Consider the following 16,451-nt stretch of genomic DNA (forward strand, 5'->3'; position numbering starts at 1 on the left):
CACGGAGGCAGGCAGGTTTCGGAGGCCAACTTTACCATGCTAGAGGAAGAGGGTCCCCACATCCGGCCCTCGCCCTCGCCCCCCGCCCAGGCTGCAGCCTGCCCCAGCTGAGGCAGCGCCCTAAGCTTGCCCGCTGGGTGGGGCAGGAAGCGGGGGGAGCTCTTTGCTGGGAGAGATGGGACGCCTGCTCTCCCCTGCCTGCTCTCAACACCTGGGAGGCTGGGGCCCTAGCCGAGGCCAGGCTGAGTCCCTGAGGGTTAGGGACCCGTTTGGGCTGGGCAGTATGGCATTGGTGGTCGGCCTTCAGCAGCGGCAGCCTTCACTTCGCTCTTTCACCCTGGGCTGCCGGCACACAAGTCTTTCCATGCTCTCCCCAGTGCTTGACTTGGCACTCCCTGCAGGCAAGTGGGCCAGTGAGGAGGCAGGGCTTGTGGGGGAGGTGGGAGTGGGGCTTAGGGGCCCAAGTCCTGGGATCCCCTCACCTGCAACAATACCACTCCTTCTGGCACCGGGAGCAGCGTTTGGAAGCCTCTGCGCCACAGTGGGCACAGCGGGGCCGCTCCGGAGCCACTGCCTCTAGCACATCCAGGCTGTAGGTCTCAGCCCACCTGGGAAAGGGTTGGGAGGGCCTGGCTGGGCCTGGTGGGTGGGGCACAGGAGCACCCCCGCCCACAGCCGTGCCTTCCACATCCCTTCCTTCCACATCCCTTCCACACCACCTGCCAGCCGCTCTGTGGGCCCCACCTTCGTGCCTGCTGCCGGAGGTCTTGCTCCGAGGGGCTGAACACATGCCGCAGCTGATGCTTGGCAATAGCCTTCCACTTGCCTTTGTTCTCTCGCTCTAGCCGCTCCCAGATTTCCGGGATCTGAAGGAGAGAAGTGGAGAGTGGCAGGAAGGAGCTGGCAAAGCGGGCAGTGGTCCTGAGCAACTAACTTCCTGGTGCCTACCTGTTCAAACACCAGGTCCTTCTTAGGGGGCTGGGGTTCGGCCAGGGCCAGGTGGGCCAGGAAACCCTGCAGGTCTGCCAGGTTGGGCAGCTGGTCAAGCAGCGTGTCTGTGAGGAAGGCCCGAAGCTGCACGGGTGTCCAGGGAAGGCCAGTGTGAAACAGTGACGACCAGAAGGTCAAGAAACAGGGAGGGCCTGGGCTGGGCTGAGGGTCCCTTGGGGGTCCACGTCCCACTAACTGCTGTGTTACCTGAGGCCCAAGGTCTGGGAACAGGACTGGGGCGGGGAGGGGGTGGCGGCAAACACAAACAGCAGGGAGGGGGTAGGGACAGTGCTGGGGCTGTGGGGGTGGTGCGGGAGGAGCTCCCCACCTTGAGTAGCTGCCCTTTGGCAAAGCTTGTGAGGCAGTAGCGGGCCCGGGCCTCAGGGCTCAGCAGCAGGTTGTACAGGGCAATCCACACCTGCCCGTCCAACTTGCTCAGCTTTTGCTGCTCCGAGGGGGCCACTGTGTGCCAGCGGCCTCCCTGAAATTGCTGCAGCTTGCCTGGGGAGGGGAACCGGCATCCCAGGTGCAGGCACTGCATGCTCTGGGGCCAAGCCGGCTGCATGGCCCCGGGCTCAGGACTCGCCCGCACTGCAGAGCCAGGGTCTGGGCCCACAGCTGGTGAGCCATCCCGAGAGCCTCTGTGTGATACGGGGCAGGGTTTGTCTGCCTGGGTGCACACTGCCCACCCCGTGAATCCTGGAGAACGTCCTGGAGGCTGGGAGCTGGGGCTTAGGCAGGCGGAGGAGGAGCTCACCTCCTTCCCTGCGGCTCCAGGGGCTGTGCTCCAGCAGTTCCACCAGCAGGCAGGGCAGGTTGTGGGTGCTGAGCATGCGGCTCAGGGTGCTCAGGGAAAGGCTAGGGATGGGGGTGGAGAGAGGTAAGCAGAGGCGGCGACAGGCCCAGGCCCCCAGGCCTCCACGGCAGGTCCCAGGCCCACCTGTCCACGCAGTCAGTGATGTAGCGGAGCACTGAGAGTGCCTTCAGCGCAATTTCAAATTCCATCAGCTCTGCCTGCACCTGCAGCTCCTGGGGAGCACGCGGTGTTCAGGCCGGGCGGAGCCTGGGTCTCGCCCTTGCCAACCCCAGGGAACCGCGGCCCACCTGCATGGGGGTGCTATGCGGGGACTCCTCCTCCTCCTGGGGGCCACCACGGCCAGTCCGGGCGACCAGCAGAGTCAGTTTGCGGTGGCAGTAGTCCACCAGGTCCAAGACGGTATCCTCTGCTGACTCACACACCTCCTGGGCTCAGGCAGAGGGCAAACATGCTCCCTGATGCCCCCCTCTCCAGACACAGCCCCCCTCGCGCCAGGCCCTGGCCTGGGGCAGTAGCCATGGGCAGGATGGGTGCCGCACCTTGTGGAAGAACACGGTCTCCAGGAGATTGATGATGGAAGCCTCATGGTGTACCTGGCAGACACAGAGGAGAACAGGGTCTGGGGCTGCAGACAGGGCACGGGGCTAACAGCTACCCCGTCTAGCCCAGGGCCCTGCGACCCGGTGCGCAGGCGCACACCGGGGCCAGCTCACCACCATGTATATAGGAAACGTGTTCTGGGGCGTGAAGTCCTCCAGCTTGCACAGCACAGGGAACACCTTCTGCTTCCACATCTCCACTGCGATCAGCTCCTCCACCAGCGTCGGAATCTTTGAGAGCAGGGGAAAAGCAGCGACAAGAGGGCCGGCCTTGGCCTGGCAACCTTCCCATCCCCGGCTCAGCCTAGCCCAGCTCCCCTCAAACTCCCCTCGGCCCCCAGACTCTCCTGTGCCTCATGAGTACCTTCCTGGCCTCTCTCTTGCACCTTGAACTTCATTTCTAGCTGTCCCTGACATCCCTGTGGGGACACCCGCATGGCTCCTGTGATTGGTCCTTGCCTTGCTCCCCCCTGTATGTGTGCCCTTGTCCCCCTGCCCCGTTCAGGTACCTCAGACCAGCCCTCCTGCTCTCGCCCTCCCTCGTCCCTGCTCTCTGGCCTTCTTGGCCTCACCCTTGGCTAGGGCCCTGCACAGCACCCTGTTCCTACCCCGGCCCCCAGGAGGGGACTCTACCTTTTCCTTGCGGAGGAACCCTTCTGTCAAGCGATGTCTTGGGTCATCTACTGGTGCCACCTCCTGGCTCAAGTTCCAACCAAGCCAATCCTGGTTTCTAACTCCTTCTTTCTCATAATGGGAAGGCTGCCTCCTCCCATGCCAAAGTCCCACCCTCTTCGGCAGGGACTCCCTTCTGCCCGAAGGTCTGCTCGGGAATGCCTTTGGAACGCAGTCTAGGCTGCTCTAGGACCTGTGACTGTCTCCCTAGTGACCTCACACTCTGCACCTGGCCTGGCACGCCAGGGTTGTGTCTAATTAAGGGTGCAAAAGCCAATGCATAACGTGCTCCTCCTTGTCCTTTGGGGAGGATATGTGTGCCAGCTGGAGGGAAGACCAGACACCCAGAGGACTCCTGAGGGGTAGAGTCGGGGGTGGGGGAGGCAGCATACCTTCCCATGGGTGACCAGCAGCTCCTGGATGGGCTCCCCTCGGCTGGCCGTGGCATCAAGGATGGCCTGCATGTTCAGCTTCTCCAGGTTCTCATGCTGCTGGCTCCACCTGCCCCAGAGGGTATGTGTGTGTGCGCACACGTGTGCAGTAGGACTGGAGTGGGAGCTGAGTCCCAGGGAAGCACAACCTGATCCTGAGGGGCCAGGTGTGGGGGGACTCGGGACCGTATACCTGTAATTTGAAGAGCTTTACCCCCCGACCTGGGGGCCCCTCCATAGTGGGTAACGCCTCTCTCCAATGTTGGATCTCCCCCCCACTCAAGGACCCTGACTCCCTGACTCCTCCTGACCCTGGATCCAGCGGCCTCACCCTCCAGAGCCCATCTCCAGCAGCGGGAAGCTGCGAAGTCCCCGCACCAACACCTCAGCTTCCCCGGGCAGCAGCAGCAGCTCCAGGTCGCCCATGGTGGGGCCTGGGGCAGAGAATGCGGAGTTCGGCTGACTCCGTGCAGCAGCGGCGCGGAGGTGGGCGTACCGACACTCTTGGGAGTCCCACCGGGCGGAAGTCTGGGACGCGACAGTTGCAGAGCTGCTGGGGCGCGTGGGCCTCGCGCCATGGAAACGCTAGTTCGCGTCTGCGCAGTGTGGCCTGGGCCCCGCCCCTGCCCCGGACTCGCCGGCTAGGGCGCGGACAGCAACCCCGTTGGGGCTTCCCGAGGTGTCTCCCCCTCCCTCACAACTCGCTGCGGATCAAGGGTATCCCGAGTGCGACCCCTGTGGCTAGGCGCGAGGTCACCTCGGCCCGCCCCGACCTGGTCTCGCGCCACGCTGGCCCACATCCAGGCTCCTCTCTGGGCTTCCCCACTCCAGTATCTCTTGAGCCCAGCTCCGCCTGTCGCCTGGCCCCCGAAATACTGCGCGAGACCCAGGCTGCCGTCCCCACGCAGGTCACTGCTGAGCCTTTTTACTGGATTTTCAAAGGTGTACACGAGACGTTACTCGAGGGTGACTCTATGGCTGCACCTAGCCTTCAAAATACTGCATGCAAAGCAGCTTGCTAGCAGCTTGAAGCATCAGGCTTTTGCTCCCTCTCCTATTTCGTGACTTTGTTTCTTGCCCCTCCACCCCTTGCCTCTGGTGTTCTAGCTCCATGGACCTCCCCTTGGCATTCCCTCACACACCTAAGTGGTTTTTGCTTCAGGGCTTCTGCACCTGTTCCTCGGAATACTCTTCCTCCTTAAGGGCTCAGTTTAAGCTACGTCAGCGGGGCCTTCCTTGCCCATCTAATCCAGAGCAGCCCCAACTCCTGTCCCAAGTCATTCATCACAGCTTCCCGATTTTATTTCCCTTTTTATTGGTAAATAGCGGGCCCATTTACTTGGCCATTGTCTGCCCTGCCCGGCAGATGGCGCTCCAGGGCACCAGGAACTTGGCTATTTCACTCCTTGCGGGTTGGCTCTCTGGTGGCTGGCTCAGAGGTGGTGTTCAGTCAAGTAGGTTGACATGTTTGACTTTATTTACAGAAGTGAGGGTCAACACTGAGACAGGATGGACTAGGCTGCTGGCCTAGCCCTCAGCACCAGGGAGGGCTTAGCAGGAGACAGCAGCTGCAGCTGGTCCAGCCTCCACCAGCCTCACTTCCAGCAGATGATGATGTTGGGGTCATTTTCCAGACGTTCATCCAGCTCGTGGTAGCTCATGCCTAGGAGGTGGAGGGTTAGGGTCAGCACCCTGGGCGTGGCCGTCCCGCCCCACCCCCAACCCAGCTGTTGTGCCCGCCTCTACCTGTCTTGCAGCAGATCTCATCGTAGCTATGACAGCCTGTGTAAAGCCGGGCAGGGTGGCTCCGCTCCTCCCGAGACACCCGCACAGGGTACTTCTGTAGTCTCCGGATGAGGTTCTTCATAAGCCCGAACTGGATCAGCTTCCTGGGGCATGTGTCGAGGGGGAGAGGGGTGATGCCCTGGCCAGACCGTCTTCTACCAGGCCCACCTGTTCCTGCAGTCTCCCCTCCAATTCTCTCTCAGTGACCAGACTGGCTTCCAGACCCATCCCCTCCAGGAAGTCTGCCTGGACTAACAGTGTCTCAAGGTTCTGCTCACTGGCAACCAATCTCCTGCTTTCTCTCTAACCCAGGCCTCCAAAGAGACAGGGTGTGTCTGCCTCCAGGCAAACCCCTCACGCTGCAGGGAGCCCCTTCTGACCGCTCATCAACGCGCTGCAGCTGCTGCGGGTGGCGGCCGATGAGGTCTCTGACGGTCGTGCCGGGGCTCAGGCTGCAGTACAGCTGGAACACATCCCGGAGGCTGGCCCTCTTGTGCCCTGTGGGCGCCAGGGGTCAGCGCTCCAGGCGCACCTGCCCTCCCCGAGATGGCCTCCCCAGAGCCCACCATCACCTTGTTTGGTCACATAGGACAGACATTCCTCTTGCAGGGACTTGTCATCTACCAGATCCTGGACCTTGGGTGTCGGGCAGTACACATTGGAGTACTGGAGGGTAGGCAGCAGGAGGCACAGGGGCCTGAGTGAAGGGCTGGGAAGTCTGACACAGCCCCAGCCTGGCCCAGCCACATGGTCCACACTCCACATAACCAGAGCCCAGACTCACCTACCTGGAGGATGGACACCAGGGTCACAACACCATAGTACCTGGGAGAGACAGCTGTGCTCAGCTTCTGCGGGCCACGCCTTCCCGCACGCAGGGCCCCTGGGCTCTTCCCTGGCCGGCGACCCTATCCTGGGTGGGACTGTTGCCCCACTCACAGCAGGTTCTGGATGGCGATGCGCACCAGGTTCAGCTCCACATCTGCCTCGGCTGAGATCTTCTGGACGTGGCGGAAACCGTCAATGTAGGGCAGGATCTGGGCAGGGCAGGGAAGGGTCAGTAGTGGGTAGATGAGGCCAGGGATGTAGCGGGCACAGGTGATGATATGCAGGGAGGGCAAGCACACCTGTTGTGTCGTGAGGTCCCACTGTGAGTTGAAGAAATCCTCCTTATCCTTGGTAAAGACAGGCACATCGTATTCTTGAACCACAGGGGGGTCAGGCCGCTGCTCAATCACCTTCAAGTGGATGGTGTTGGACTCATCTGCAGGGGGTCCCATCCATATTCTCAGTGCCATCTCTTTTAAGAAGGCCTGTTACCATCCAGTTTTCCCAGCAACCCCTGAGGCAGGCTGGTGGCTCTGGGTAGAGCCAAACTTCCCCTTTTATAAAGTGAGACTGAGGTCCAGAGAGGGGAAGGAACGTGGCCACAGAGCAGAGGCAAAGGGCTCTGCTGGCCTCCCCAGTCCCACCCCCATCATGCACTGGATGCTGGACATCATCAACTCAGCTCATGGCTATTTCCTGGCCACGAATTTGTTCATGAGTCTTGCCCTTGGCTGGGCTCACCTTCCCCTGTCACTTTCCCATCCCTCCTGTACCCCTCTGGTGTCCTTGCAGAGGCTGGGCCGTACCGATGGGCAGAGTACACCGGCCTGAGGCATTTAGCTCCTCCAGCAGGATGGTCATGATGGGCACCAACTTCTGCTTGCTCTCTTCTGTTGACACGAAGCTGCTCTCTAGCTGGATGGAGCATGGATAGCACGGTGGGCACACCCCAGGACCCCTGGCTAGCATCCTGCCCTGGCAGGCTCCTAGGTCTGGAGGGCGCTGGAGACATGTGACTATCTTCCCCAAGTCTGCCTGCCCATCCACCCAAGCCCACTGTGTTGCAGACCTCCAGTGTGGTCAGGTAGCCAGCCAGCTTTTTGACGATGGGCTCCAGGGCGCAGGTCTTGGCCTGGGCATCACACACAAAGCCCAGGTTGAAGAGCAGGGCGTTGCGGCTATACTTCTTGTGCTCGATGCACACGGGACAGCCAATCAGTTTCTTCTCCATGGCTGTGCTAGACAGGGGAACAGGTGGGAGCAGAGTCAGGGCCCTCCCCCCCAAGCCCGGTGATGCTTCCCGGGAAGGCACTCCTTAGCTAGGGCCTCACACAGTGATGAGCTTGTTCTGCAGCTCTGGCTTGGTGATGATGTACACCTGGACTGTGTCAAACAGCTCCCGGGAGATGAAGTCCTCAGGAACCTGGGGAGCGGAGTGGCGAAAGGCTCTTTAGTGGACCTCGGGACTAGGGAGAGCAGAGGGGAAATCCCCCAAGACCTAAGCCCTCTTCTCCAGCGCTTCTCCTTTCTCCCATCCACCCAGGCCTACTACTCCTTTGTTTCCAAACACGTTATGTTCTCATTTGCCTCCTGGCTTTTGCATATGCTGTTCCCTCTACCTGGCACAATCTCTCCCCACTCAACTAAATTCCTACACATTCAGAAATACTAATGGACCACCCACTCCCACATCTCGTGGGACCTGGCACCTCCCCCTGGATCCCCACAGCCCGATTTCCCAGAATCACTGCCTATGCGATGTTTGTCTGCTGCGCCACGCTGGGACCCTAGGACCCGGGTCTGAGTGTCCTCTCGGTTCACGATTCTCCGCGAATGGAGTAGCGGGCTTGCGTGCAGGACGGGGATGGAGATGAACCGCTTCCAGACTGCGGGCTGAGCTCCCGAAACCGTACTTATTTTCCCCTCAACCTTGCGAGCTCGATGGTACCTGATAGGTGATCTTGGGTCCCAGCGTGGGGTGGAACTCGCTGAAGAATATGCACTCGATGCGGCAGCCGCTGCCCATGGCGCTAGGGGGCTCCGGGACCGTAGATCGTAGCGCCCTGGCCTCTGGGAACACCTTTCAGAATAAGATCCAAGGCCTCGGCCCCAGAGCGAGGCACGCCTGCGCACTCGCACACCCGTGAAGCGACTGCTCAACAGCGCCTGCGCAGCGCGGCTCAGAGGCGTGGCTGCGGAGGGGGCTCGTCTTAGGAAGTCCCGGGTGGGTAGTTGTTACACCCGGAAGTGAAGCGGCTCCGTGACGGAGCGGCGGCGCGCGCGGCAGGGTCCCGAGTATCCCGCTTTCTCAAGAGGAAATCGCCGCGTCCGGTCAGCGCTGAGGGTGAGGCAGGCGAATCCCTAGCGTGGAGGGGCAGCATGCCAGCGGCACGAGAGGAGGCTGCGCGCGAAGGGATTCAGGCTGCAATTTGGTGGCAGCTAGAACTACATTTCCCGTAGTGCTTCTTGTCCTATCAGCTGGCGCTCCCGCCTGGCGACAGCGTGGTGCACGGTGGGATTTGTAGTCTTATTACACGGCTTTGCGCATCCTACCTGGAAGGTGGGCCAGTCATCAGTGCCAGTTGAGAAGCAGGTACATGCTGACAGGCCAGCGGTCCTCGATTATTGCTGGTGCCTGTCTTGGTACTGGCCTTCCTACTTCCAGTTCTTGGAAGAGAGTGGCATTCCTGCCCTGCAACGCTTGTTCCAGTGAGAGGAGTGGAACGCGGGCATCCGTGACCCTTGCTTACTCTACTATGCTTTCAGGCTACAGCCACCGGCCTGGTTGACAATGGCCCTTTCTATGGAGACCGAGTCGCACATCTACCGAGCTCTACGCACCGCTTCCGGGGCTGCTGCCCACCTTGTGGCCCTGGGCTTCACCATCTTTGTGGCTGTGCTTGCCAGGCCTGGCTCCAGTAAGTATAAGGAATAATTAACTTCTGGAAGGAAAGCGTCACTTTTTCTCGGGAGCAGGGGCACCTGGAAGTATTGGCCCTGACTCCGGGGAAAGGCCTGGCTGGCTGAGGGACATGCCCTACTGGAAGGAGAAGTGGGATGGAGTGAATGGGCGTGGGACCCCTGCCAGCTTGGCCAGGCCCTGGAGCACCTGTTTTCTCCTTCCTTGCCTTTGTGCTTCACTTGGCTGCCTCTTGCAAAGTGCAGCGGGCAGGAGGGACTGCCAGAGGAGTGGCAAAGCATGGCCTCTCTGATCCAGGAGGGACTGGGAAGATAGGTATGGGGTCAGCTTGATGCACCAAGGGGGGCACGTGCGTTTTGGCAGCACTTTCTTGGGTAACAGACTGCTTCTTTTCCTCAGCCTGTAGGCATTGGTGCGGCTGGGTCCTCCCTCAGCCTCAGAAAGCCTCCCCTTCTCATTTCAGGTCTGTTCTCCTGGCACCCCGTGCTTATGTCTCTCGCTGTAAGTAGTGTGCCTGGCCAGCTCTTGGGGTTGGGAGGGAGCACAGGTATGGGTGGCAGCCCTGGTGGTCTTTGAATCCTTGTTGTCACTTAATATTCACTTAATATGTTTGGAGAGGTGGGGTGTGGGATTGTTGGAATTGCACGCTCCAGACTCCTGCGGAGACCTGAATCAGGAGTATTCAAGGCCCGGGGCAAATGGATAGCCTTTGTTTAAGCACAAAATGAGGCTCTGCCCACCTCCACGCAGGAAGCTTAGAAAATGCATTTAAGTGTATTTCTGTTTCTTTGTACCTTAAATTATAATAATGCATCTAATTTCCCCCCAACACACTGCACCTGGCTTGGCCAGCCCGGCCAAGAAATTGTATCCACCCTGTGTCAGGGAAACAAAGCTTGTGAATCTTTTATAAGTGGCACATCTCAAACCTTGCGTTTGCTGGGTAACAGCAGAGATGTCATTTCAGAACAGCACTGAGGAAGAGGTACGGAGGGGGGACCCTGGCAGGTTACTCAGGGTGGATGTCCTGCCCCACCAAATGGATTCTCTTGTCAATGGGAGCAGAATGCAGGGATATCTGCCCAGATGGACTGGCAGCCCAGTTACCTAAGTTCCTCCTCCCTCCTCCCGGGCAGCAGGCTCACTTAAGTGTCCCATCCCTGTCTCCCCAGTTCTCTTTCCTGATGACGGAGGCACTGCTGGTCTTCTCTCCTGAGAGTTCGCTGCTGCGCTCCCTCTCGCGGAAGGGCCGAGCACGCTGCCACTGGGTCCTGCAGCTGCTGGCCCTGCTGTGTGCACTGCTGGGCTTGGGCCTTGTCATCCTCCACAAGGAACAGATTGGCAAAGCCCACTTGGCCACGTGGCACGGGCGCTCGGGGCTGCTAGCCGTGCTGTGGGCAGCGCTGCAGTGCTCAGGTGGGGTGGGGCTGCTCTACCCCAAGCTGCTGCCCCGCTGGCCCCTGGCCAAGCTCAAGCTGTACCATGCCACTGCTGGGCTAGTGGGCTACCTTCTGGGTAGTGCCAGCCTCTTGTTGGGCATGTGCTCGCTCTGGTTCACTGCCACGGTCACTGGGGGAGTCTGGTACCTGGCTGTGCTATGCCCTGTCATTACCAGCTTGGTCATCATGAACCAGGTGAGCAATGCCTACCTGTACCGCAAAAGGATTCAGCCATGAGTTCTCAGCCTAGAAGCCTGGATTGCCCCTCACTGTAGGGGCTGGGGCTGGGGCCTCCTGGACTCGCTCAGCTGACTAGGTCCCAGGGACACCTCAGGCACTGGGCGCTCAGGGATAGGAGGAGTCCTGCGTGCGACACTTGTGCTTGCTCCTCACACTGGAGCGCCTCCTCCTTCCTTCCCTCCTCTGCCATCCTCGAGGAGCTCACGGATCATGTGTCTGGATGGAGATGAGGTTGCAAGCCTGCCTCCGCAGCAACTCAGCTCATGCTTGTATCGGTATGTCCAAAAATTACAGGAGAAAAAAGTGAAATAAAAGAAAAAAAAGACTGAAAAGACAGGATGGAGACAGTAGCCTGAAGCTGGGGATAGCTCTTGCTGACACCGTCCGCGTGCAACGGGCTTGACGGGGCTTCTGCGCCGAGGGGCTGAAGCTCTCCCAGCACACAAGCCCCAGGATCCAGCTGCTGAGCACCCCATGCCACCCAGGGCCTGAGAGAGCCCCAGGGCTGTGGCTGGGAGTGGTGCAGCTGGGTGTCCTTTCCGTCTCCCGGCTGCCCACGGTGCTGGTTAGATCTGGACAATGACAGGACCGGAGCTGGGGACGGGCTGTCTCCACAGGTGTCAAGCACCGGGCACTCCGCCTTGGAGACGAGCCACGGGTAAGAACAGTTCCCTACAGACAGGCCCTCAGTCGTCGGCTCCCCCGGGCAGGGCCTCCCTGCGGGGGCCAGGAGGGAGAGAGGGGCCACGGTCCTGAGCCCTGGAACCTAGAGCGTGGTCCCTGTCTCGCTCTGCACCGAGCACGATGAGGGGGCTGCACGAGGTGGTCGGACAGAGCCCAGAAGCCACACCTCCAAGAACTGCTTTATTGATACTGCACGGCTGGGCCAAGCTGCCCGCCCAAGTGGTCCTGTAGAAAATGCCTGGGAGCTGCAGCCGTTCTGGCCACAGCAGAGGGAACCAGAATCTTGACATGAACGTAGTCCTCCTGGGGGGGTGTGGGGATGTGCAGCCCCGTGCTGGCTCCTGCACTGGCTGGACCCCCCAGAAGGTTTTTGGCAAATCCTTGCCTTGGCTCAGGGCTCTCGGCAACCAGTGTCAGGTGTGAGGGTCGGCCCAGGAGCTGTGGCGCCAAGTGTCCCTGCAGCCGCTTGCCTGGGCTGCCTGCCTGCCTGCTGAGGTGCAGTCTTACCTCAGGCGGCTGATGCCTCGGAGGCCCCATGCCTGACATAATGGTGGTCTGGAGTTGGAACCAGGCAGCCAGAGCCCTGGGTAGTGTTGGCGAGAAATAGCAGGAGGCTGTGGAAGTCCCCAGAAGACCATCTTCCCTCGCTTCAGAGCAGCTGAGAGGGTGTCAAGGGGGCCGTGGGAGAGGAGGTGCTACACTCAAGATGGTCTGGAGTTACAGCTTCGGGGGAGCTGCCTCAAAGGTGATCAGGCTGGATTCTGGGGCAGCCCCCTTCCCTGAGAGTGTGGGGGCCTTGTCTGAGGGCAGGGGGCTGTCTGCCTTGGCCCCAGCCTCCTCTTCGTCGTCGTCCATGCTAGGCCAGACGGACTGGTCCTCCACTCTCTTCAGTCGCTCATTGAGGGCCTTCAGGGCCAGTTGCCTGGGGCCAGAGGAAAGACAGGTCACTCTGGGTTTGGACTTGGCTCATGCCCTGCACTCTGCCTCCATGAAGCAGACTCCCCCCTCCCATTCAGACTCCTCTCTCAGAAGAATCCTGTGTTTTCCTTCCTCGTGCAGGGCCGGGGCTCCCCAGGGGCTGGATCAGGACCCACTCTGCCATCAGAATAGGGATCTGCAGGTTGTAGAGCCTTCCTTTCCCAGCCGCGGCGCCTCCAGGCTGCCCACCAGGCCAGCTGCAGGAATGACCCGGGGCGGGCAGACCCAGTGCTCTCCAAGAGACGGGTGGAAGAGCAAATTCCTGGACACGCGAGTTCCTGCTGGGGCTGTGGCATCACTGGAGAGGGTGATTACCCCTCCCCACCCCTTGTTAGGGATATTTTGAGCCTCCTGGCAAGGGTCTGTGGGGAAGACTGGGGCTCAAGCACCTGCCTTGGCTCTTAGCCTGGGAAGCTGGGCCACCTTAGGTTAGGCTGCCCCTCCTAACTGACTCGGAAATTCTCCTTCCCAGGAGAACCCCCAAAGCCACCAAGCCCTATGTTAAGTAGGGATGCAGGGAGGCCTGGCAGGTAGAGAGGAAAGAGAAGCATGGGGAGGACACAGGCCGGAGCCTACCGGTCCTCCTGGGCGGCCTCCGGGAGGCCCCGCTCTCGGGGCAGATGGAACAGTTCACTAGAAGGTCTGCATGCGTGCTTGGTGCCTGGCCCCCCCCCAGGAGGTGCAGTGCTGCCAGGTAACGCTTGCAACAAGTGGCCACTCTGGGCCCTGAGCCTCGGCCTCTCTGTGCCACCAGCTTGGGGGACACTCTGTAAAGCCTTCCAAGTTCCAGCAGGGAACCAGATCTCCACCGTGCCAGGGAACACGGCAGGAGAGACAACAATGACACGGGCACGAAAAGCCCCAGCACGCTTCCACCCTGCCCTCCAGACGGGCACATGGCAGCTCGGCACAGACAGGACAGTCCTCCGCTGCTGCCCAGGCCCCGATCCTGGAGGCCGCCGTGTGCCTTCTGTCGGGGGCCTGCCAATGTGGAGGGCTAGTGGCTTGCCAGTCACTCCCTCACAAGGGTCGGAGACAGGACTGCTCCCTGGCTCCGCTGCGGCGGCCCGGCCCCAACCCGGCCCGTTCGGAGGGCAACTCGGCTTCTACCAAGCTCGGCCCTGCTGGCCGCCTCTCCTCCACTGGGTGAGGTTAAGTCAGACTTTGGCCTTTAGGACTCAAGTGTGTGTCCGCCAGAGACACACAAACTGCAGGGCCCACAGTTACGCCCTGCCGCGCCCACCGCCTTGGGCTGCCGGGACCGGTGGCGCTCCCCAGCTGGAAGCTCCTTTAAGAAAGAGGTGTTTCCCACACACAGCCCCACGGCCGCAGTGGAGAGTGAGCACAGGGCTAACTCTTCAGCTGAATCCATGAAGCTGCAAAAGCAGGAACATAGAGGCCGCTCCAGACTTCACTATTCAAGTCACTGCCTCAAAAACAACAACAAAAAAACAACAACAAAAAAACCCCCAAAGAATAATGTTGGCCAGTGGAACTGTGACCACACTGATGAGGCCGCACACCTAGGAGAGAAGGAGCTGGATTTAAAAAGCTCTGCCCTGCCCTGGCCCAGGGGCCTCCGGCAAGGGTGCAGACGGCTTGGTTTACAGATAATGAAAAGGTTGTCTCTATTCCCTGGGGTCACGTGGCTTGTTCCCCTGGGTTTGGTAACACAGGCCTACCAGCGGCAGAGGGTGGGGGGAGGGGCATAAGTCTAGTAGTATCCTCAGCTTCCTTCTCTAAGTGACAGAAAGGGACAGCATCTGAGTTAAGGCCCAGGAAGAGGACGTGGCTCAGCAACGGGAAATTGGGGTGGCCCAGACTGCCTCTGAAGGATCCCAGGTCTCCTCGGTCCCTCCCTCTCACGCACCAGCAGGTTGTTTCTGGCTTGCACAGATCCAGTGCCTAGGATTCCAAGGTTCTGAGACCATGAGCTCCTCACACAGCACCAAAGGAAACTGGACAGTTCCTGAGGCTGGTGAGGCCGCACGGTGGGAAAAGCAACATTCCCTGATGCTGGGAAGCACCTCCTGGAGCCCAGACACCTGAATGCTGAGTTAATTCCTCAAGGCCAGAAACCAGATTTGATGTCTTTCTGAATCCGCCCCAACACCTGACCTTTGGCCGCCAGCTACATACAGCATGCACCCCGACAGACGTAACGTGACTTAACAATTATTCTCCTAGTGCAACAAGGTTTCAGAGGATTCCACAGTACCTTCTCCGCTCTGCGTCTTGTGGGTCTGTGCCTGGGAGGCTGATGGTGATGGAGGATGGGGCCCCCACATCATAGCGCTTCACTGTCTTCTGGCATATCTTTACCTTCACCAGGAGGCTGTGCACCAAGTTCGCCAGCAGCCCCACCACAGGCTGCAGGATCTCAGGGAAGAAGGTGGCGAAAGCAAAGTGGTCGGCCATGTCCCCTCGGCCTCGGCTGTGGCGCTGGTAGAAGCGAAGATACACCCAACTGGAGAGCAGCCCGAAGCCATAGGAGGCCAGCGCGGGGCTCTGGAGCAGCGTGGCCAGCCGCAGCAGCAGCAGCAGCCCCAGCAGCAGCATGGGCACCACGCTGATGCGCACCTGGGGCACTCGCAGGACCACACAGTCCCCCATGGTCTGCTTGAGTGCCACCAGGACACCACCTAGGAAGCCCAGGGAGCCGTGGATGCGGATGGTGAAAAGGTACACCAAGTTGAAGGAAGCCATGTAGGTGAGGAGGTAGGCGAAGGCCCCCAGCAGCCCTACAGACACGTTCACCACTGAGAAGAAAATAAGCAGCTCCAAGGCCCCCCAGAGGGGCTCCAGCAAACGTCCAGCCACCACCACTGTGGCCAGGCTGATTGCCACATCCCACACGTGCTGTTCCATCAACCCATGTGTGGCCAGGGTCCAGATCCAGAAGTTGGGTGGAAAGAGATAGCCGGGCGTGACCGCCAGGCAGCCCGTGTCCACGGCGAAGGACAGCAGGTAGAGGAATAGTACCGCCGCGCACAGTGCCTTCACCACCACGCTGGCGCTGGCCAGAATGGCCCCCAAGTGCTGGCGGGCGCCCGGTAGGGCGCGCTGCATTTTCCTTGAGGGCGTCGGCCTGAGGGAAGGGTCCAGTAGGCTAAGGGCCTCCCCGGGGCCTCGTTCCAGTCCGGCCCCGACGGGAGGCCCGGGTCCAGCCTAGTCACAGCCTATGGCCCCGGTGAAGGCTCCACGTCTGGTCGGATCGACTCCGGTTCCACGGGGCCAGGCCCGGCCTTGTTGCAGGGCTGTGGCCTAGGCCCCTCTCGCGGGGGACCGAGGTAAGGCCCTGGGCGGCTTCGGCCCGCCTGCCTGCCCGCCCTGTGGGCCCCGAGCCAGGCAGAGTGGGCTGGCGTTGATCTCAGGGCTGGGCCTACTCCATCCACTCCGGGGTCTTACGGTCCGGTCCGCGCGGGACTGGAGCCCAGTTCTGGGCCCGAGTCAAGTGTGGTCAGCTCCAGCTCGGCCTAGGTCTCGGCTTTGATCGCACCTCTTCCTTTATCAGGCGCCGACAAACAGGAGCAGTGCGCCTGCGCGCCCCGGGCGGCGGCGGGATGCACTCTCAGGCTACGTCTTCCGGCCCCGCGGCATGCTGGGACACCGAGTTCTCGGAGGAAGCTGGAGACTAGCGGATATCAGGATTCTGAGTAGAACTACAAGTCCCAGGAGGCTGTGCGCCCGGCAGGTCCTGTAGGTAGCGAGAGGAGGTGTGCTTGGGTATTGTAGTTTTAAGGAGCGTTTCCCCTTGTTCTCGGGAGGTGGGAGTAGGGTGAAGGAGCAACGCTAAAAGCTGCGAGCACCGGCAGTACCACAACTGCATGCCACGCACTTGCTGAATCCTTCGGAAAGAATGGCTCTTTGTGAATGTACGTCTAAGTGGGTGTGTCCTTGTGGGCAGGTATGTGGGTAAGAATGTTGGGAGGTCCTGGTGTGTGTACTAGTAGTGTGTGCAAACGGGAAATTTCACGGTCTGGTATGGGCCTGAGTCAGGCTGTATGGGATGCATGGCGCCTGACCCAGGTTGGAATTCTGCTATTTGGCAGCTGTGTGACATTGGGC

The 16,451-nt window shown here is 60.5% G+C and overlaps 4 protein-coding genes across 6 annotated transcripts; 1 reads left to right on the top strand and 3 right to left on the bottom strand.

The window, feature by feature from the left end:
• Positions 1-164: 164 nt before the first annotated feature.
• Positions 165-3,935, bottom strand: ZMYND10 (zinc finger MYND-type containing 10). Of its 2 annotated transcripts, XM_054594494.1 has the most exons (12): positions 3,841-3,935; positions 3,471-3,579; positions 2,521-2,637; positions 2,347-2,400; positions 2,095-2,232; positions 1,931-2,019; positions 1,748-1,848; positions 1,319-1,491; positions 949-1,074; positions 745-866; positions 483-608; positions 165-395 (listed from the first exon to the last, which is right to left on the bottom strand). In XM_054594494.1, exons 1-12 carry the CDS (start codon positions 3,933-3,935, stop codon positions 320-322), a joined length of 1,326 nt encoding a protein of 441 aa, XP_054450469.1. In that variant the 3' UTR covers positions 165-319. The 2 variants fall into 2 exon arrangements, with proteins under 2 accessions (XP_054450469.1, XP_054450470.1); XM_054594495.1 differs by lacking the exon at positions 1,748-1,848 and having other exon boundaries at positions 1,319-1,571; positions 1,913-2,019.
• Positions 3,936-4,820: 885 nt separating this feature from the next.
• Positions 4,821-8,270, bottom strand: NPRL2 (NPR2 like, GATOR1 complex subunit). 2 transcript variants are annotated; one of them, XM_054594743.1, is made up of 11 exons: positions 8,071-8,270; positions 7,454-7,545; positions 7,192-7,360; positions 6,929-7,037; positions 6,422-6,558; positions 6,234-6,331; positions 6,083-6,119; positions 5,867-5,960; positions 5,675-5,792; positions 5,256-5,398; positions 4,821-5,172 (listed from the first exon to the last, which is right to left on the bottom strand). In XM_054594743.1, exons 1-11 carry the CDS (start codon positions 8,146-8,148, stop codon positions 5,105-5,107), a joined length of 1,143 nt encoding a protein of 380 aa, XP_054450718.1. In that variant the 5' UTR covers positions 8,149-8,270; the 3' UTR covers positions 4,821-5,104. The 2 variants fall into 2 exon arrangements, with proteins under 2 accessions (XP_054450718.1, XP_054450719.1); XM_054594744.1 differs by lacking the exon at positions 8,071-8,270 and having other exon boundaries at positions 7,192-7,355; positions 7,454-7,516.
• An 80-nt stretch (positions 8,271-8,350) lies between these two features.
• Positions 8,351-11,053, top strand: LOC129087564 (transmembrane reductase CYB561D2). Its single transcript, XM_054594491.1, has 4 exons — positions 8,351-8,466; positions 8,889-9,040; positions 9,506-9,543; positions 10,215-11,053. The coding sequence occupies exons 2-4, from the start codon at positions 8,914-8,916 to the stop codon at positions 10,716-10,718; spliced, it is 669 nt and encodes a 222-aa protein (XP_054450466.1). The 5' UTR covers positions 8,351-8,466; positions 8,889-8,913; the 3' UTR covers positions 10,719-11,053.
• Positions 11,029-15,917, bottom strand: TMEM115 (transmembrane protein 115). The gene is made up of 2 exons (XM_054594490.1): positions 14,602-15,917; positions 11,029-12,327 (listed from the first exon to the last, which is right to left on the bottom strand). The coding sequence occupies exons 1-2, from the start codon at positions 15,450-15,452 to the stop codon at positions 12,123-12,125; spliced, it is 1,056 nt and encodes a 351-aa protein (XP_054450465.1). The 5' UTR covers positions 15,453-15,917; the 3' UTR covers positions 11,029-12,122.
• Between the last annotated feature and the right edge of the window lie 534 nt (positions 15,918-16,451).

This window comes from Pteronotus mesoamericanus, unplaced genomic scaffold (assembly GCF_021234165.1).
Source record: "Pteronotus mesoamericanus isolate MK-2021 breed Mesoamerican mustached bat unplaced genomic scaffold, CSHL_Meso_final scaffold_533, whole genome shotgun sequence".
Classification (NCBI taxonomy): Eukaryota; Metazoa; Chordata; class Mammalia; order Chiroptera; family Mormoopidae; genus Pteronotus; species Pteronotus mesoamericanus.